The sequence below is a fragment of the Lepidochelys kempii genome, chromosome 9 (assembly GCF_965140265.1).
Source record: "Lepidochelys kempii isolate rLepKem1 chromosome 9, rLepKem1.hap2, whole genome shotgun sequence".
Taxonomy (NCBI): Eukaryota; Metazoa; Chordata; order Testudines; family Cheloniidae; genus Lepidochelys; species Lepidochelys kempii.
The window spans coordinates 67,089,665-67,110,873 of record NC_133264.1 but is presented as its reverse complement, the minus strand read 5'-3'; the positions used below and the strand labels follow the sequence as shown (position 1 = coordinate 67,110,873).

Below are 21,209 nucleotides of genomic sequence, written 5' to 3'. Positions count from 1 at the left end.
CCCCACTGATGCTGCTGAATGCTCAGGCTTGATGGCAGCCACAATTACTATGCAGTGTGCAACATAACTCCAGTTTTGTGGGTTGCCAGTAGAGGTTCAAACTATGCTGGAAGGACCTCCCCTTTGTAGCAAGAATGTTGATACAGAGCAGAAAGCAGTCTGCGAGGACAAGTGATTTTGAAAAAATGGAAGCATGTCATCCTTGGCTTACCAACATCACCTTTCCCCATAAGAGACTTGAATCTTTCATATCCTTTAGTATCTTGATAGATAAGCTTAGCAACAAACCACATCTTTTTAAGGTTATTACATGTTCATTTGACTATTTTTGCACATCCACCAATTCAATACCATAGAGTTTTTTCTCACCCTTCAGTGAAAGTTTGTTAAAGGTCTTCTGAGAGTTTTTCTCTGATAGACAGCCTCTTTCCACCCCCCAAACCTTGGGATCTTAATGTTATACCTACCAGTCTGATTGGACCTCCATTTGCATTATTAGCTTCATGCTTGTTACTCCATTGTTATGAAGATGGTCACCTTCTTCTTCTTTCCCTTATCCCATCAACTGCAGTTGGGTCATCTTTCAAGCATCTGCCATCTATCAGAGGCAGCCCTAAGATCCACTTGCTTACCTCTTTCTTTGATGCAGTCTATCCATCTCTTCCTCTGTTCTGCTTGGACATCTTTCCTACCACCCTCTCCTGCTGTGCTAGCTTCACCAGGTTGCCTTGTTCATCCTCTGCATGTGGTGCTTCCTGGATTTTGTTAGGCACCTCATGGATTTTGACTTCCATTTTTAATTTTGAAATCTGTCTCTTCATGTAACTCCTCATGGTGTGAAGACATTTCAAGCATCTCTGTATTGAACCTGCAGTCGCTTTATTGCCCATGCTTCTGCATGATACAGCATTGTCGGGTACACCGTTGTTTTACACGGTTGGGCTTTTTGTCTCAGTGGCGTATGCTTGTCATACACTGCTCCTGAGATGATGTTGCATGGTTTTCCAGCGCTCCCCTAACTGGATTGTATTTCATGTTCAGTCTTGCCATTTGCCATGACCCAGCAGTCAAGGAACTTGAACTGTTTAGAATGATTTAGTCTTACTCCACTAATCTCTGTGCCCACGTGACCTCAGTCTTAGTCGTGCTCATTTTCATCCCAGATCAGTTTAGCTGGTCATACCACTGGTTAACCTTTTCCTTTTGAGGATGCCCTTATTGCTATTTTGTCTGCATATAGCATCTTCTTGCCTTTTCCCACTGGTAGCTGCCTGCTGACATAGTCTGTCAATATAATAAACAGCACACCTCTGGTGTGGTCTGACTTTCAGTTCAGAGACTTGTCATTCCAAAGTGTGTTCAGATCTCTGTTTTGGGTGATATATAGAGGCAGTCACCATAGTTTTTAGATTCTCAGGTATGCCACACTTCCTCGGCACTGATGCGACGATCCTTCTGTCCACTTGATCATATTTCTTTTTTAGGCCTATGAAAGCCCAGAAGCTATCTTGTTGGTATCTTTACCGGATTAGACATGGCATCTGTAGTTACTCATTGTTTCCTAAAGCTGAACTGCTTTTGTTCACGGAGGGGTTCCACCATTCTCCTAAGCCTAGGGTCCAGAATATCTTCCAGTATCTTTACACCATGTTAAAACAGTTTTATTCCTCAGTAGTTATTCTTATGTATGGGAACCAGGAGAGACTTGCACCAGTTTTCAGGAATTTTCTTGTCTTGCCACATGGCTTTAACCGATTGGCTTATCCATTTTATGCCTCTTTCATCCAAAACTTTCACCAGATCTGCCATCACTTCATCCAGTCCCACTGCCTGACCATTTTTTATTTCCTAAACTGCATTTCTCTTCTCCTCCATTACATCAGGACTAAGCTCACTTGTTGACAGCTCTGGAAAGCTCGTTTTAGGCATTCTGAAAGTATTGTTTCCACCTCTCCTTCACTTGTTCAGGTGTTACGAGCAGTCTCTCCCATCATCATTTACAAATGGCATTACCTTTCGGCAATGCTGTAGATCTTTTTGCCAGCCAGCTGTGGGTCATTTAAAAGCTCGACATATGAATTGTTGAGGGCATTGTCTTTGGCCTTCACTGCCCGCTTGTTAGCTCACTTAGCTTCTTTTATATTTGTTTTCATTTATGCTCTATGGATGAAGATGGCGTTCATCATTGCAATTACATCGGTAAGCAGGGTCTGTGAATTGCAAGCTCTGATGAAGGAACCCCTGTACATGATTTTTCACAAGGATAAATTCACACTCCACTCACGTCCTAAACATCTTCCTAAAATAATCTCAGATTTTAATTTAAATCAGTCCATTCACTTATCCATGTTTCCCTCCAGAGACTGATTCAGCTAAGGGAAAGGCTGCTGCACATACTCTGCATGTCCTCTGATCTCTGTTGCTTCATTTGTCTAGAACAAAGCCATTCAAGCAGTCCCCTAGGCTATTTATTTCTGTTGTTGAGTTAGGCAGTTTCAACTTGGAGGATCTCTAATTGAGTGTCACATTACATGAAGCTACATTATGAGGGGGCCAATTTAGAACTCCCAGGTCATGTTAGGTCACATTCTTGCAGAGCACAGGCCACATTTTCAGCCTCTCTTAGGCCTTGTCTACATTAGAGGGAAAAGTCTATCTAAGCTATGCAATTTGAGTTACATGAATAGTGTAACTCAAGTCAATGTAGCTTAGACCTACTTACAGAGGGGTCCAGACTACGTGAAGTCAACAGCAGATGCTCGTCCGTCGACTCCCCTTACTCTTCTTGATCCGGTGCAGTACAGGAGTTGATAGGAGAGCGATCTGTGGTCGATTTAGCACATCTTCACTAGACACGCTAAATTGACCACCGATGTATCGATTGTCATGCGGCGATCCCCTGGTAAGTATAGACGAGCCCTTAGGGGAATGCCTGTAGCTGATATATGTAGGACTTCTACTTGGAATAATACATGTAGTTCGACTAGCCATTACTCTTTAGTTCAGGCATCTTTTTCAGCTGCCCAGTTTTGGAGGGCTGCTTAGCAATCTTCGTTTAGACTCGTGGAATCTCCTCTGTCTATTAGATGGTGCTTGGGAGTCACAAGAAGTGGAACATGTGAACAAGTACTTGAAGAAAAGAGGAAAGTTGCTTCCATTTAGTAACTGGAGTTCTTCCAGATGTGTTCCACAACCTGACCTCTTTTCTTCACTACTATCAAGTCTAATATTCTGATTTGGTAGAGGTGCAGGAACTGAGGATTGCTTGGTTGCCCTGCCTCCTTTATACCCCTGAGGTGGGAGGTGCTTAAGGTTATCAGGGAGTTGGTGTGACCAATGGACACTTGCTGGCTAAAGTGCACAGGGCACATGCACCTGGATGTGGAACACATCTCAGAGAATTCCAGTTATGAAGGGTAAGTGACTTCCCTTTACAAAGCTAGATAAAAAGTTGCCAGAAACAATAGGTTTAATTATTTTAAGAATATCTCAAATCAGCATCATTACTTGAAAACTGTTGTGCTGATTAACTATTTTCTTGCATGATAAGTAATAACAATTCTTATCAACCATTTTTACATAGAAATTATCCAATGGATAACTGAGGGAACAGAAAAATAAGTACCTTTCTCGAACATACAATAAACTTCCTTGCTATAACTTGATTCAATGTCATCTGAGAGTAGATAATACACCATTGTTTTAGTAAAAAATCTTGCTGTCGCAACACAGTGTAACTTTTTATCTTAAGATCAAAGCTTGGAGTTCTAGGCAGAAAGGACAGATGATTTTGATGCAATTTTTCATGTCATTTCTTGTTTACTGATCTTTTGATGGATCAAACTTGTTCCTAGCATAGTAAGCTACAGTTATGATATTCAGTTACCTTGAAATAGCTTAATGTATGCCAATGTCATAAGAAAGATATTACCATAAGAGCATTTCTAGGCTAAAACTAGTGTTGAATATGAAGGTGCTCGTTCATACCTTGTTCAAGTTGGATTGGTGTGGGTTCATTATTAACTGTTTTCCCACTAAGCCTCTGAAATTAACTCCAGTTTCTGTAGAATTCGATAAGAAGGGATGTCATTCGGACTAAAGCCTCCCATCACTTTACACCAGACCTGAAAGAGCCCCTTTGGCTCCAGATTAAATAATATTTTAACTTTAAAGCATCATTAATTATGTTGGTATACAAATGTGGAATGACTTCTAATTGAGAGTAGTTAAGGTTGACCTCTACACTCAGTTGTGATTATATTTGTGGAAAATATCAGGATCAGATGACCTCTTCTACTGCCAAGTCCTGCACATGCATTTTCTCTCTTGTGGAATTTCTTGACTCCACCATTCAGATGTGTGAGAAGTGGGCACGCTTTTAAATCAAGCTTTAATTTATTATCATTGCTTGGACTTCTGTTTGTTTTTAGGGATTTGACTTTGTATTGCTCCATGGTAAATGTCTCTGATAGTACCAAGGCCACTATATATAAAGCAGATTTGTGGGTAGATTATGATCATAATTTTATTTTACACAATTAACGACAAGCGTTACTGGTTTCTCAGCCCTTCAAAGGCAGTTTAATATTGCATAAGTCCTTCCAAAGGTATTGATGGAGAGCCATAGTAATGAATTGGTCCCCCTGCCAATGTCTGTCTTCTGCTTTCATCTCAGTTGAAACATGACATAAACTGGATCTGTTCCCTTGGAAGTTTCTTTCCATTTAGAAGAGCTATAATTTTTTTTCTTTTGACACCACCTGATGAAATGACTCTATTTCCAAAGGAACAATATTGAAATAAATTGTTTCCTGCATTTCTATGTGTTATTCCTTTGGACTCATGCTTGAGGCACAAATTAAAGCTCATTCAACCAGAGCTGAGGCAGGGACAGTAGCCAGCCTCGGGGCAAATTTCACCAGCTGAGATTTGCATGGAAGCTTCTTGGAGTTCATTGCACATTCGCCAGGAAGATTATTGCCTTTGAACTGTGTTCAGAAAATATTTTAAATTAGGTTCAGGATCATATATAGACAGTTTCTGAAATTAGAATCTTATGGGTATCTTTGTGCCTATTTATATCACATTCTTTTACATCTGGCACTCTGGATTTCTCCTATAAACAGGAAACACCTGCATATTTTTAAAAATTTATGTTTTCACTAGTTTCTTATTCTTGTTCTTGTAGATTTTATCTTAACTCGTTATGTCTCAGATGTATAAAAATGTCTGAAGCTTTGTTTCTTGAAAGAAGATCTGGAGAATACAGTATTTGTATTGAAAGAAATGAAAACTGCCATGTATAATTTACTGGGAGAAAATCTACCTAGGTCCTTATCCATCAGTTACTCTCCTGGTGCGACCCTTCTTTAGGTTACTGTAGTTACAGTCGGTCAAAAACTGGGGGGAGGAGGGGAATTACAGCGTTCTGCTTATATTAAATAATCCCCTTATGATGGTCCCAAGGCATAAAACGTATGACAATGCTAATACTGAAAAATAGGAATACTGTATGTGTCACAAGTGCACTTTGAATGTGTACAGCTTAATGTAATTGCAAAATCCAGTTAAAATGCACCAACAGTGTAATAAAGATCCATAGTTTTTGTAACCACACACATTCCCCTCCTTTTAAGGAAAACCTTACTGTATTTATTTCATTTCTGTGTGGATTTTTAATACGTTAACATCTCAGGGTTTAATTTTTGCAACAGGTATGCAGAAACTATTTACATATGCATTAAGAAATTAATGTAATATATAAATGTCTCCCAACAAAACCCTGAGGATCTATTTTACCTATGAGATTTGACAGCTGACTGACAGCTGAAGTGAAATGTGATATTACATTTCATATGCAAAAGAAATTGAAGTCTGGATAAATTTGTAGTTGTGCATTAAGTGGTTTGGGTGTGATAAACTGTGTATTAATGAAAAAAGAAAAGGAGTACCTGTGCCACCTTAGAGACTAACAAGTTTATTTGAGCATGAGCTTTCGTGAGCTACAGCTCACTTTGTGCCACAAGTACTCCTTTTCTTTTTGCGAATACAGACTAACACAGCTGCTACTCTGAAACCTTTGTATTAATGGTGATCTGACAATTTTTATTTTTATTTTTAATTTTTTAATTAAATATTTTAATTTTTTTTTGTTATATGGGAATGTTCTGCATTAAGTAGAAGTTGAACCTTAATATCAAGTCAATGACCATCTGAAAAGTGCTTTTCTGGGGTAATCTGATATACTACATCACCAGGGTAGTTTATGCTTGCCATAATTTTGATTTTAAAATGTGTTGAGCTGAGCAATCAAATTCCCCAAGCAATAGTAGTGTGAAAAGTTGTTAGTGTAGACAGGCACTAGCCTCTGCATTTAATAAAATGAGGAATGCTTATGTGAGAGATGATGATAGAGCATTTGTTTCTGGCCTTAAGAGGACCAATGTCCGGTCAGACTTGTAGTATTTGCTTCATACTACACTATATTACCCAAAAGTGAAAACTTCACTTTGAGACTAAAGGAAATTTATAATTACCAGGCTCAATACCTGCCAGAAATCTAAAAAATTAGTTGAAAATAAATGCTCTTGAAAATACGATAAACCCTATATATTCCCCGAAAGTAAAACTCAGGGGGAAAAGTATTGATACCTCAGTACACCATGCTAGCCTCACCAAGCAACATGGGACAGATACTGTTCTCTAAGAGGTTTGGGAGGCAATAGATAAAGCAGTGTGTGCAAAGTTAAAAACACAATAGGTCAGTGATATTCAGATTGAGGCTCGGGAGCTGCAAGTGGCTTTTAATATGTCTCCTGTGGCTCTTTGCAGCACATGATATTAAAACATGGTGTGATTTAATTATTAATCACGAGTCTATCTAGATGTCTTGAGAAATCCACAACTATTTTTAATGTTAATTGTAGTTCAGTATGGTCATGAAATGCTATATAAATATCAGTGTTGCCATAAATTATGCATAAATTACCTCATTGCACGTTAAGTGGTGTAGGAGCTGTTATCAGGCTGTTTGGAAAAAGTGTGCATTCCTTTAAGGGAGAGGGAGCCAGGACATGACTTTCTGCTGCAGGCCAGGTTAGCCTGGGACATAAGTATGACCATACTGGGTGAGACCAAAGGTCCATCCAGCCCAGTATCCTTTCTATGGACAGTGGCTAATTCCAGGTGCCCCAGAGGGAGTGAACCTAACAGGTAATGATCAAGTGATCTTTCTCCTGCCATCCTTCTCCACCGTCTGACAAACAGAGGCTAGGGACACCATTCCTTACCCATCCTGGCTAATAGCCATTGATGGACTTGACCTCCATGAATTTATCCAGTTCTCTTTTAAACCCTGTTATAGTCCTACCCTTCACAACCTCTTCAGGCAAGGAGTTCCACAGGTTGACTGTGCGCTGAGTGAAGAAGAACTTCCTTTTATTTGTTTTAAACCTGCTGCCCATTAATTTCATTTGGTGTCCCCTAGTTCTTATATTAGCGGAACAAGTAAATAACTTTTCCTTATTCACTTTCTCCACACCACTCATGATTTTATATACCTCTATCATATCCCCCCCTTAGTCTCCTCTTTTCCAAGCTGAAAAGTCCTAGCCTCTTTAATCTCTCCTTATATGGGACCCCTTCCAAACCCCTAATCATTTTAGTTGCTCTTTTCTGAACCTTTTCTAATGCCAGTATATCTTTGTTGAGATGAGGAGACCACATCTGTATGCAGTATTCAAGATGTGGGCGTACCGTGGATTTACTAAGGGCAATAAGATATTCTCAGTCTTATTCTCGATCCCTTTTTAAATGATTCCTAACTTCCCGCTTCCTTTTTTTGACTGCCGCTGCACACTGAGTAGACATCTTCAGAGAACTATCCACGATGACTCCAAGAACTTTCTCCTGATTAGTTGTAGCTAAATTAGCCCCCATCATATTGTATGTACAGTTGGGGTAATTTTTTCCAATGTGCATTACTTTACATTTATCCACATTAAATTTCATTTGCCATTTTGTTGCCAATCACTTCGTTTTGTGAGATCTTTTTGAAGTTCTTCACAGTCTGCTTTGGTCTTGACTATCTTGAGCAGTTTAGTATCATCTGCAAACTTTGCCACCTCGCTGTTTACCCCTTTCTCCAGATGATTTATGAATAAGTTGAATAGGATTGGTCTTAGGACTGACCCTTGGGAACACCACTAGTTACCCCACTCCATTCTGAAAATTTACCATTTATTCCTACCCTTTGTTCCCTGTCTTTTAACCAGTTCTCAATCCATGAAAGGATCATCCCTCTTACCCCATGACAACTTAATTTACATAAGAACCTTTAGTGAGGGACCTTGTCAGAGGCTTTCTGGAAATCTGAATATACTTTATCCACTGGCTCCCCCTTGTCCACATGTTTGTTGACCCCCTCAAAGAACTCTAATAGATTAGTAAGACGTGATCTCCCGTTACAGAAACCATGTTGACTTTTGTGCAACAATTTATGTTCTTCTATGTGTCTGACAATTTTATTCTTGACTATTGTTTAAACCCAATTTGCCCGGTACTGATGTTAGATTTACTGGTCTGTAATTGCCAGGATCACCTCTAGAGCCCTTCTTAAATATTCATGTTACATTAGCTGTCTTCCAGTCATTGGGTACAGTAGCTGATTTGAAGGACAGGATACAGACCAGATTTCAGAGTAACAGCCGTGTTAGTCTGTATTCGCAAAAAGAAAAGGAGGACTTGTGGCACCTTAGAGACTAACCAATTTATTAGAGCATGAGCTTTCGTGAGCTACAGCTCACTTCCTCAGATGCATATCGTGGAAACTGCAGCAGGCTTTATATATACACAGAGAATATGAAACAATACCTATTCCCACCCCACTGTCCTGCTGGTAATAGCTTATCTAAAGTGATTTCCAGCACAAATCCAGGTTTTCTCACCCTCCACCCCCCCACACAGCAGGAGAGTGAATTTATGTGGGGGGGTGGAGGGTGAGAAAACCTGGATTTGTGCTGGAAATCACTTTAGATAAGCTATTACCAGCAGGACAGTGGGGTGGGAATAGGTATTGTTTCATATTCTCTGTGTATATATAAAGCCTGCTGCAGTTTCCACGATATGCATCTGAGGAAGTGAGCTGTAGCTCACGAAAGCTCATGCTCTAATAAATTGGTTAGTCTCTAAGGTGCCACAAGTCCTCCTTTTCTTTTTGAGGATACAGACCATCATTAATAGTTCCGCAATTTCACATTGGAGTTCTTTTAGAACTCTTGGGTGAATGCCATCTGGTCCCAGTGGCTTGTTACTGTTAAGTTTCTCAATTAATTCCAAAACCACCTCTAGTGACACTTCAGTCTGTGACAATTTCTCAGATTTGTCACTTACAAAAGACAGCTCAGGTTTGGGAATCTCCCGATAGCATTGATAGCATTTCTGAGAATTCCAGAGATAATTGATAAATCATTATCATAGCAGTATATAATCATAAAAAATTCTTCATTGATTTGAAGAATTGTCTAGTATTTAGTTGAGATGTTAGACAAATAAAATTGTTTAACAATTGCAAATGTTATATCTTCAACAAATGAATTAAATATGTATATTCTGAGATTGGCTAGGTAGTAATAAAGAAAAGCCTGGATAACACTTTCTAAAGCATTTGAATGATTTAGGCTCCTAAGTCCTGTTTTAAAAAGTGATTTAGGCACTTCAACTTTTCTGTTTCATTGAAAGTCAGGAAGTGTGTAAATTACTCCCAAAGTGAGTTAGACTCCTAAGTCATTAAATCCTTTTGAAAATTGTACCTCAAATCTATAAGGGCTTAATTACAGAAGTTATTAGAGTGTTTTGAGAGGTTGGTTCTCATGGCCACAGTGAAATAGCTTAATCAAAGCCTTGAACTTCCTATATAATATCTGTGGAAGCAACAGAAGTATCATTATTCATCTCGGTCAGGTCTGTTTCATCTAACTATAGACTCCACATTGCTGACATTTTCCTTTTAGACTCCATGCCTAGTCCTCTTCACCATCTTTGAATATTCCCCACTTGTGATTATTGAATGGCTTTTGAAAACTGCAACTTGAATGGAGACATAGTAAAAGACAATCAAGGTGATATATTAATCTCAAAAATCTCTAGCGTGGCATGCTGTGAAAATGTTGAGTTAGGGAGAAAAAATGTTAAATATTTGTGGTGCATGTGCATTAATGTAATGTATAAAAAAAAATCAATGACTGAGGTTTTAGGTAGTAATTAAACATCAGTTTGAGGGGAAAACTATTGTATGGGCTTCAAGAAGTACCGTGCAGGAAATCAAGCTACATAGTTTGGGAAATGTAAAGCTTAAAACACACGCACAAAAAAAACCCCTTATTTTTTTTATTATACTTTTTTGGTAATCCTACAGCAATAATGTTGTGTACAAAAACAAAAATAAAATTAAAAGTTCCTGCCATACTTGGGACTGTTGTACTTGAATATATCAGTATGTTTTTCTCTATTAATGTTGTTTGTTCTTATCACTATTTGTCAAAGGGACATATACAATTGTCTTAACCACATGCTTTCTTCAGGTGTCATGTAATACTGTTTTCTTGCTTGAACTAGTGTGTTAAAAATGAAAGTATTAGCAATTAGTTTACTGTATTGATCTCCTGAAACCTGTAGGTAAAGAAAATCTCCTGTCTAAAACACACTGTGCTGTAACCTGTTTGTTTTAAAAAGAACCAAAAACCTAAGTTTAATCGGTCTTCTGGTCAGTTCTATCTTGTACTAATGTATTTACTGAAGGAAAAAATTCTGCTTAAAAAGGATGACAAACGTGGTTTTGAAATGTGCCTTTTGAAAACTAGGACCTAAAAGAGAAAGAAAATGAAGAACTTGATATTCAGTTGAAAGTGTTTGATGAAAACAAAGAAGAAGACTTAATTGAATTGTCACATCGTCTCAATGACATCAGAGCTGAAATGGAATATCCTTTTAAAAACTCACTACAGAGAATATACATAAAAATTAAAATAAATTAAATATGTAATAAAAGATTCTAGATTAAATTGATTGGTTGCCACAGTTAAATTATGGTCTCTTGGGTCTATATGTTTCAGGTAGTTTTATGTTCCGGTAGCTTTAATATGAAAAAGTGTTACATAAAGGTACCAATACACATAAATGCATGTTACCGTATATACTTGATTATAAGGTGGTTCATTTATAAGCCGAGACTCGCAAGATGGATAAGTAAAAATGGAAACTTTTTATGACCCATTCATAAGCCGACCCTGTAATTCAGGGGTCAGCAAACTTTGGCTCCTGGGCCATCAGTATAAGCCGCTGGTGGGCTGAGAGGGTTTGTTTACCTTGAGTGTCCGCAGGCACAGCAGTAAACCTAAGTAAACAAAGTGTCCCGGCGCGCCAGCTGCTTACCCTTACGGGCCAGTACAGCAACTGATGGGGAAATTCTTTTGTGGGGAGAAGCTGGGGGTCAAAGTAACCACCCCCTGTGACCACCCCCCACGTGACTCCACCCCTAGTCAGGGACCCCCACACTCATATCCCATCCTATCCCTTCCCACCTTATCTGAGGACAGTCAGGGGAGACTGTCTCTGGCTGGAGCTGCTCCAGCAGGCTTGGCAGCGTGGCCTCAGCCTGCTCCAGTGGGCCAGGCCGGGTGGCATGGCCGCAGCATGTTCCAGTGGGCTGGGCTGGGTGGCATGGCTGCAGCGTGCTCCGGCAGGCCAGTTGGCGCGGCTGCAGCCTGCCAACGCTGGAGCTGCAGCTGCTTTGGAGGCTGGGGGGAGAGCAGCGTGGCCAGAAGTGGAGAGACTCTGGCCCCACCTCTTCCCTTCTGGCTGTGCTGCTTCTCCTTGCTCCCTCTTTTGTGGGGAGGGACTGTGTCCCATCTCTCCCTCTCTATACCCGTTCATAAGTTGACCCCCTTCTCTGATGGTTCCCTTTTTTACTAAAAAAAAATTTGGCGTATGAACAAGTATATATGGTAGTTTACAAGTCATGAAGGGAAAGTAATCTTTCATGAAAAAGGACCTTTCATTAAACCAGTAATTTTGCTCTGTCAGGTAATGATTCTTATAAATTAAGAAAATATACAATTAGTTAAAAAATTATGCAATTCAGTTCATGAAGCCAAACGCTTAATTTTTTTGTGGTATTCAGGGGGTGTTTTGTGTAGACAATAGGCTGCTCTTTTATTAGATGATGAACTCATTTTTACAAATGCAAAATTCTTTAGTGTGTTTAACATGGTATGCACTCCTGAATGTCAGGCATGTCCTTTAACATTTACACACAGATCTTATCTAACTTTCACTGGTATAAAAGTTTGTGATATGTGGGGACATTCTTAACCTTACGTTCCAAAGTGCCAGCCGTATTCTTGCCCCTTTCTAGTTGATGCCAGTAAACTCATCACATGTGTATGTGGGTAAAGACTCTGGGTGTGATTTTCAACTGCCCTTGGGTAAATCAATTGACGGTATACCTACATAAAACTGGTGTGAAATCAGAAATAGGCATTTAGTTTGCAGCTTTATGGAAAATTTCAGTTTCATCTGGAATGAAAAAAGTTAACTCAAATAGGCATCTGATGAAGTGAGCTGTAGCTCACGAAAGCTTATGCTCTAATAAATTGGTTAGTCTCTAAGGTGCCACAAGTACTCCTTTTCTTTTTTCAAATACAGAAGTTCTTCTTTGAGTGCTTGTTCACATCCATTCCACAGTAGATGTGTGCGCGCTATGTGCATGAGTGTTGGTAACCTTTCCTCTTAGCGGCTCCCATCAGGCCGGTGGGCCTCCTGAGTGGCACCACTGTACTGTGCATATATACCCCTGCTGGCCCGATCCCCTCCAGTTTCTTCATACCGTCCGTGGCGGCTTTGTAACAACCTCTCTCTCGTAGAAGAGCAGTCCCTTAGCCTTTGGAGTAGCTGTTATCAGTTAGTTTCCATACAGATTGTGGACACTTAAGTCATTAGGTGCTTGGAGGCCTCCAGCACCTGTCCCGGGCCGCGGGGCAAGCCGCAGGCCCACGGCTTCAAGGCTTGTGCCATGTGCCCCAAACCTATGCCAGTTAGCGACCCCCACGACTCGTGTCTACGTTGCCAGGGGGACGGACATCAAACTGAAAGGTGTAGGATTTGCAAGCCATTTAAGCCAAGGATAAGGAAAGAAAGAGACTTTCGTCTAAAGCAACTGTTGATGGAGGCTGCATTGCAGCTGCTGGGCCCGGAGCGCCCGACGCTGGCTCAGGTTTCCTCGGTTCATAGTGCCCCGGAGCCATCGAGAGACCCAGCACTGGCTAAGCACTGTAAACTGTTGGCCCCAGAGCACCAGGCTAGGCCCCAGCACTGATCGCGTTCCCTGATGCGGCCCCCGGCGCAGCCTAAAGGAAGACGTGGTCGTTCCCCGCACAGGAGGCTGGTGCCTCCCAAGGCCCCGAGTGCTGACAAGAGTGAGAAGGCTGCGGTACCGGCGCTGACGCAGGCGATCCTGGCAGCACAAGCTCCCCCGAGCCCAGACCTAAGTGAGCTCCGTGTGGAGAATGGGCTCGGGGGCATAACAGATCACCCCTCTACGCCTGGCACCTTTGAGGCTGCGGAGGACCTCATTGAGCTGTCGGCTGCGAGCCCCCTCCCATATGGGGAGAACTGTCCGGTGCCCATGTCTCAGTTGCTGTCGAGGGGGTAAGCCGGCAATGGTGTGCTGCTCTAAGACACCGTCCCGGCATGGCTCCGGGAGTTGGTCCCGGTTGAGCTCCGACTCTGCAGACTCGCACTTGCCAGTGGCCCAGAAGGAGCTTGTGGCATCGGCAGCAGGTTGATGCGAGGAAGCACTAGAAAGGGCACACCGCTCTCAAGCACTGCCCAGAGACCGGCACCGGGAGGAGTTGAGACGGCCCTCGCTAGAGGTCTCCCGCAGACGGTCCAAGGAATGGTACCTGGTACCGGTCCCGCTCAGCTTGGAGCCACTCTTTCGAAGAACAACAGTTACGAGAAAGTAAGTAACCGTTTTTTACCAGCAATTCCTAGGCCTAACTATTGCCATGCCAAGCTGCTTCATACATAGTTCTAAAAATGAAGCTTGAACCCCAAAACGAATGTGACAAATATCTGAGCAAGTCCCCCCCCCCCCCCCCCCCCGCCTGCTCCATTCCTTCTCTAAGCATGGGAAATGGGATATTGGCTTACTTACCTTATTTACCATTGGAGATGCTGTCTGCTACAGAGACAGCCACATGCATCTGTATAACTCCAATATTCAGGCTAACAAAGCTGTGCACTGGATATCACTGTCCGGCCCTAAATAAGGGAAGTGCTCCCAGTTATTTCCCGATTCATGCCTATAGAAATTAACCCTTTCCAACATGTGCCACACGGGATTGGTATGGTGAACTGGCACCCCTTGCATTACTGTGGTGTTCTTTAGAATCTCAGCCCTTTTTTAAGCTGTTAAGATGGCAAAGAAAACTTCACAAATGTATAATGAGTGTAACCAATGCCAGGAGGACTACATGAGTCTGCAGAAAGCTGAGAAGAATGCCTTCAAGATGTGAACTGTCCCATTCATTTTAGTGGATATTAACTCAGTAACAGTTTCTTATCAGTTAAATCTTTCACGTTGTCATACCTGTACATTAACTGGTATTTTGTTTGTCAACTTTCAGGCCCACCATGAGATGAAAAGTTGATAGAAACAAATCTCTAGATTCCTTGGATATAATAATGAGTAGACAAAATAGGTATAGTATTTCCAAACAGACATGAAACATGTAATCAATATTTATAATATATATAATCTAATTTTGTTCCACTCTTAAATTAAAATGCCAAATTCATTTGTTGTATGAATTAATCACAGAACCTCAACTCTTAATGATTTTAAAATGTTTGCACCATTACTTATCTTGATTCATGTAAAAGTATAATGTGTTAATTGGTCGGAAAATGGAAAATACCTCAGGCCCTGGTCCTGTAACAAATAGTGCAGGTATATTGCTGAGCCTACATGAAGCTCATTGAGTTCATTTGGGCTGTATGTGGGCCCATCAGTCCCCATGAACACTGAGTTGAAGGATTAGAGCCTTATTTGGCAGATCTTCTGATGAGCGCAGTAAAATAATTTTGGTTAGTTGTAGCTGGAAAAAATAGAAATGTTTTAATGAGGGGGATTGTTTAGAAGGCAATAGAATTTAATTAGAACAATGCAAGTGTATTCCTTACAATATGAACATGTTCATTTCACTCATTTGGCATTTTCCTTAACAATCTTTGCACTGATATGAATGAAGTATACCATCTGCTGTATAACATGCTGAAGGACACAGCTTCTGAAAACTATTTCCTCTCAATATTGCAGCACTTACTACTGGTCAGGAATGATTATTACGTCCGGTAAGAGTCAGCTCTAGCTGTTCTTTTTGCTTTTAATATCAGGTGTCCAAGTTGTAGGGTAATGCAAGCTGAAATATTAACACAGTGGATCTCAAACATATGGTTATTTTATAATCTAGGGTGAACTGCTGAACACAAGTTGTCTTGGTGCACTTATTTAAAGGGAAGAGTTTCATTATAGTAGACAAAAGGATGGTTTTATTTTTGAGTTCCTTGTGGTTTTTCTTCTGTATCTCTTAACTCATTGAATTATTCCTCACTTTTCTACCTGCAGGGCAGAAAGGTTCTTGTCTTCAGAAAATCTACAATACCTTTTTGTTCATGTTTTTATTTCAAAACATCTCCATCCCCTTTCAACTGCATATTGTGTCCTTAGAGTGTAAGGTGTTATTACTTATATGTCAAGTGCCTAGCATAATACTGAATCAGGCAGGAGAATTGGTGTTTTCTTATTGTTAAATCATACAACTACAAATAAATGTCAGTTATTCCAGGTAACGGGGGCTTTTCTAGTTTGTAGAGAAAATACAGGGAATTAGTTGGAAGGGATGAGAAAGAGAAGTTATTGGAAGAGGTTTTTTTAATACTTCCCTCAACTATTTTTCTTTTGACTAGTGTGACAGCTCCATTTTGTTTTCTTTTTGCAATATTTCCTTCAGTTAGACTTGAGATGATTTTTCTGGTTCAACAAAATGGAGTGTGAACTTGAGGTGTAACATTTGTTGCTGATAAACAAGTTTAAATTTTTAAATACAGGGTTCGTCGGCATAGACAGATTACAGAAGTTAGACTAGAGAACTGTGTGTGCTCACAGTACAGTTCCTGAGAAATTAACATGTTGTAACTGATCAAATACTTGTACTATTGCTAATAAAGCCTGATAACCAATCACAGCCAAATGGTGATCCTTAAAAACTTATTAGTTTTACCATATATGATGATAGTGTCATAAATATAAAGGGAAGGGTAACCACCTTTCTGTAGACAGTGTTATAAAATCTCTCCTGGCCAGAGGCAAAATCCTTTCACCTGTAAAGGGTTAAAAAGCTAAGGTAACCCGCTGGCACCTGACCCAAAATGACCAATGAGGAGACAAGATACTTTCAAATCTGGAGTGGGAGTGGGGGGGGAGGCTTTTGTGTGTCTGTGATATACCTTTGCCGGGAACAGATCAAGTATGCAAGCCCTTCAACTCCTGTAAAGATAGTAAGTAATCTAGCTAGAAAATGCGTTAGGTTTTCTTTGTTTTGGCTTGTAAATTCTCTGTGCTGGAGGGAATGTGTGTTCCTGTTTTTGTGTCTTTTTTTGTAATTTAAGGTTTTGCCTAGAGATTTTGAATCTGATTACCCTGAAAAGTATTGACCATCCTGATTTTACAGAGGTGATTCTTTTACCTTTTCTTTAAATAAAATTCTTCTTCTAAGAACCTGATGGATTTTTAATTGTTCTTAAGATCCAAGGGTTTGAGTCTGTGTTCACCTGTACCAATTGGTGAGGATATTATCAAGCCTTCCCCAGGAGAGCGGGTGTAGGGCTTGGGGGAATATTTTTGGGGAATAGGACTCCAAGTGGTCCTTTCCCTGTCCTTTGTCGAAATCACTTGGTAGTGGCAGCATACTGTTCACGGACAAGACAAAGTTTGTACCTTGGGGAAGTTTTTAACCTAAGCTGGTGAAAATAAGCTTAGAGGGTCTTTCATGCGGGTCTCCACATCTGTACCCTAGAGTTCAGAGTGGGGAGGGAACCCTGGCAGTTAGTAATCTGCATTTTCAAAATTATGAACCCGTTTCCAGTTGCTCATAAATTTTGCAAAACTTCCACTGTTCAAGCTGAAATTTTCCCTGCTGGCATTTTGTCATTAACTGACTTTTCATGTAAGTTTTCCAGCAAAACTATTTAGCTGCTTCTGGGAATCAAGGTTAGGGGAAAAAAATCGGTTGTTTTGGCAACCAGTATTAAAACCAACCAAACTCAAAGAAACATTGTTCCTTTTGGAAGCTCTAATGTGTTTTTGATTTGGAAGAGAGTTGTGGCCCTTGGGACAGGAACAGACTTTTTGCTGTCCCCATGAAAATCCTTTTAGAATAGGCCAAGTTATCAGACTCTGGAAGTAGCCACTTGCACGTGCTCCATCGATTTTGGTTGGAGGCTTGCTGTTAAAATCTCTAACATTCCATCTTCGCTGAGTGTGCTCCAATCCTAGGGAGTTTCTACATGCCAGCTAGAGTGATCATGCTCCCAAGCCTGCTCAGCTTCCTATTTGGAGGGCACAGAGCAAGACCTCAAGACAGAGGACATAGAGTGAAAGCAGCAATGCTGTTTCCTTTAGATTTGAGGAAGGTGTACCTGGCTGGGATCCAGAAGGATACCTTCCACTGACTGGTGTCAATGATTGTGTTCACTTCAGAAGCCCCTATTTTTGAGCAAGACCTCATATCCCCTTAACTAGGCAGCAGACACATATATTCCCCCTATTTAAAGATAGGTTGACTTAAAGGTTGCATACAGTCACATCTGGTGGAGCTGCAATAGAACTTGGTCTACAATATGACTGTCCCAGGTCTAATCCTTCTAGCCACACTGCCTTGCAGGTGGAATTTACCAAACATGTATGCGTAGCTATGCTAAAGTTGTATAGTTACGTAGGTCTAACTACTGAACCTGAACCTGGGTTCAGAATCTGCTCATGACCTACAAAGAGTTACATATGGTTCCACAAGGTGTTTTCAGTACTGGGAAATTATACAGAAAAAAACCTGTTGAAAGAACCAAAGCATTAAAGTCCATCACTCAAATTAGAAAATAACAGAATTAAGATCGCTGCTTTAATCTTAATTTGACCTTCTTGTGCATATGCATTAGTCTTGAATTACATTATGAAGTGGTTTTTTTTCCTCAGCTGGGCTGAGAAAGTTCTATTTCATTGTAATCCTACTAATAATTTACATGAAATTCAAATTATTCAAGGACTGTCAGTCTGAAATAATTACAGTAATTTGCCTCTAAAATGCCCTAAATTTTAGACAGTAGTTTGATGGCAGTAGTTTAATGTACAGAGTATAACTAATATGAACTTAAGGTCATAGGACACTTGAAATTCAAATCAGTTTTTATTTGTGTGAGTAGTATTGGGGGGCATGACCATGTTTCAGATAATCGAGATTAGGTAACTGAGGTTGTACTGTATCTGGAAGAACTGTAACAACACTTAAGTAGTGAAGGGCTGACCATCTTAGAAATGTTAGTGTAATGGGCATGTGTTACATTGGTTCTATTAGGTCCATTAGTATGGCTATTAAGTTTAATTTAAAATGGTGTTTTTAAACATATGGCTCATAAATACATGGTTACAAGAAAAAAAGAAATTAAAAGCTAATAATTGAAACATAATGGGAGAGTTAAGAAGTAAGTCTGTCCTCCAAATAGAATTTAGAAAATCCACCAGTAAAGTAGTAGTACACTCCTGCATATAGTGTATGGATGAGGGAAGAGAAGTGAAACACTGCAAATCTCCACATTCAGCTGGTGTCATATTGAAACAACTCACACTTATTCGCGTAAGGAAATAAGACATGTACACAATGAGAGTTGAGAACATAAGAATGTACATACAGGGTCAGACCAAAGGTTCCTCTAGCCCAGTATCCTGTCTCCCGACTGTGGCCAATGCCAGGTGCTTCAGAGTAGCTGTAGTCTGGTCAGTTGTTTTGGTTGCCTAAACATGGATCTTGGGAGCGAAACTCCATTTTTTAAAATCTTGTCTAAACTTATATTAAAAAATAATTTTAAGAAATAAAAGCGCTTTGGTCAGAAATCACATATAATCAGTTTTCTTGGATTCAGAAATACAAGTTCTAAAAAGGTAATGTCCAAACATAAACCTTGAAAATCTTTTCAAATTTAACTTCTCTTTTGAACTTATATTTTTGTCTGTCTGAAAAAATGTGTTCTTGTACAGCTGCAACAGATTGAGTCAGTATATAGTTCCATCCTTCATTTGGAGTTACTTAAACAGTGTGTGGATTTCAAATAATTTGTTTGTTTTTTAGCTCCTTAACGTGACATCATATCTTAAGCTTCTTTAAGGAATTAAAGTAGTTTAAAAATTAACCCCATAAAATTCCATAATACCCAATCTTTTTCATATTTGGTAGCTGTCATCATTTTTAGATTTGTATTTAGAAACGTTAAAAATAAGAATTAGTTGTGTGTGTGGGTGTAGTGCTCTTTGTTGCCAATTAATGACCAAAAGTGGTAATGAAGCAGGTGGGGAGGACAAAATAGGGTAAGTATCATTTTATTTTCCAAAGTGTGAAGAAAGTGAGATACCAAGTGCAAAACAAGAATCTGAACAGAGACCCAGGAGACAGAAGTGAAACGAGTACATGGACTATGTGAACTGCCATGCTCTGTTTAAAATAATACTTCATTTTCAGAGACCAAACTTTGGCTTTTTATTTCATACATCTCTTTATGAGAATGACCGTAACAATTGAATAGACAATGTTTAAACAAGGCCTTTTATTTTCAGTCTTTTCTTCTGTTGAATTTATAATTCAGGTATTAGACGTTATAATTAACCTTTTTTTCTCTGTTCCATAAATTATATGCATGGTTTCCATTATATTAAAACTACATTGATGTGTATTCTTCTATCATCAGAACTCAGTATTACAAGATAATTGAAGAATGCATTTCACAGATAGTACTGCACTGCTGTGGTATGGACCCGGATTTTAAATGTAGAGGAAGATTGGATGTAGATTTTACCCACCTTATTGGTATGTAAACCTGAAGTAACTTGTCTCCTTCGGTTTCTTTGTATTTTAGAAAAATGAATATTTTTATAGGTAAGTGTTCTCTTCAGACTCCTAAAACAGAACTCTGTAACTTTTAATATGCGGTTTTGGGAATGAACTCAAATTTTCTAGAAGTTGAGAGCTCCACTGTATAGCTTGTAATCATATTCTTCTAGAACAGCAAAATATTTTACAATGAAAGTATATTGCATAGACTGTTCAAGCAGATATGCCTGGAAAGTTAGACTATGTTTTATTGAGAACAATGGTCAAAGCGCCACCTAGATTATAATTAGGACTGGTTGGAAAACAAAATCTGTTTCGTGAAAATTATTGAGGTTTTGGCATTTGTTTTCATTCTGCATCAGTAAGAAACCAAGATGTTTCAACAGTTTTCACAAAAAAAAAAAAAGAAAAAACAAACAAAGCATGAGGGGGATAGAGACCACTCCAGAATAGCTGCTAGACCAGTTATTAGGACACTCACCTCAAGCCTAACTCCAGAAGGGGATGGCTGTACTAATGTTGAAAACTTGATTAAAGGGGAGAATTTCCATATTGATTCCATATTGATTTACATTTTATCAGAATGTTACAACTTAAGTAATTTTTGGAAAGTAAATGCACTTTTCTGAGCAATAGGTAAAACATTTAGAATTAACATAATATTTCTAAGAAATTGTATAGCTGTGCATCTATTCAAGAGACATAGTGAAAGGAGGAAGGGTTCAAGAAAGATTTAGTCCTCTGGAAGACTAAAAATGCTGAGGTGAAACTGTGGAATTTGGTTCTGTAGCAATTCATTGCACTTTGAAAATATGTGTATTTGTTTATTACTTAGTAGCACTTATTGTCTTAACCAATTTTGTCTTGGTAATTGTCCTTTTAGATGCATGTGTGAACAAAGCAAAAGTAGAAGAAAGTGAACAAAAAGCAGCAGAATTTTCCAAAAAGGTAAGATCATAAATCATTATCATTTAAGTTATAGACAACTGGAAA

The 21,209-nt window shown here is 39.5% G+C and overlaps 1 protein-coding gene across 9 annotated transcripts in view; it reads left to right on the top strand.

The window, feature by feature from the left end:
* The window catches only part of DIAPH2 (diaphanous related formin 2), an 811,118-nt gene that overhangs the window by 169,710 nt on the left and 620,199 nt on the right, over window positions 1-21,209 (top strand). For all 9 annotated transcript variants that reach the window (XR_012160923.1, XM_073360856.1, XM_073360855.1 and 6 more), the window contains 4 exons: window positions 10,860-10,978; window positions 15,295-15,411; window positions 20,074-20,192; window positions 21,100-21,164. Coding sequence is in view for 8 of the 9 variants with exons in the window: in XM_073360856.1 (XP_073216957.1) it covers window positions 10,860-10,978; window positions 15,295-15,411; window positions 20,074-20,192; window positions 21,100-21,164 (420 nt within the window). In the remaining variant the exon portion in view is untranslated. The remainder of the gene's footprint in view (window positions 1-10,859; window positions 10,979-15,294; window positions 15,412-20,073; window positions 20,193-21,099; window positions 21,165-21,209) is intronic.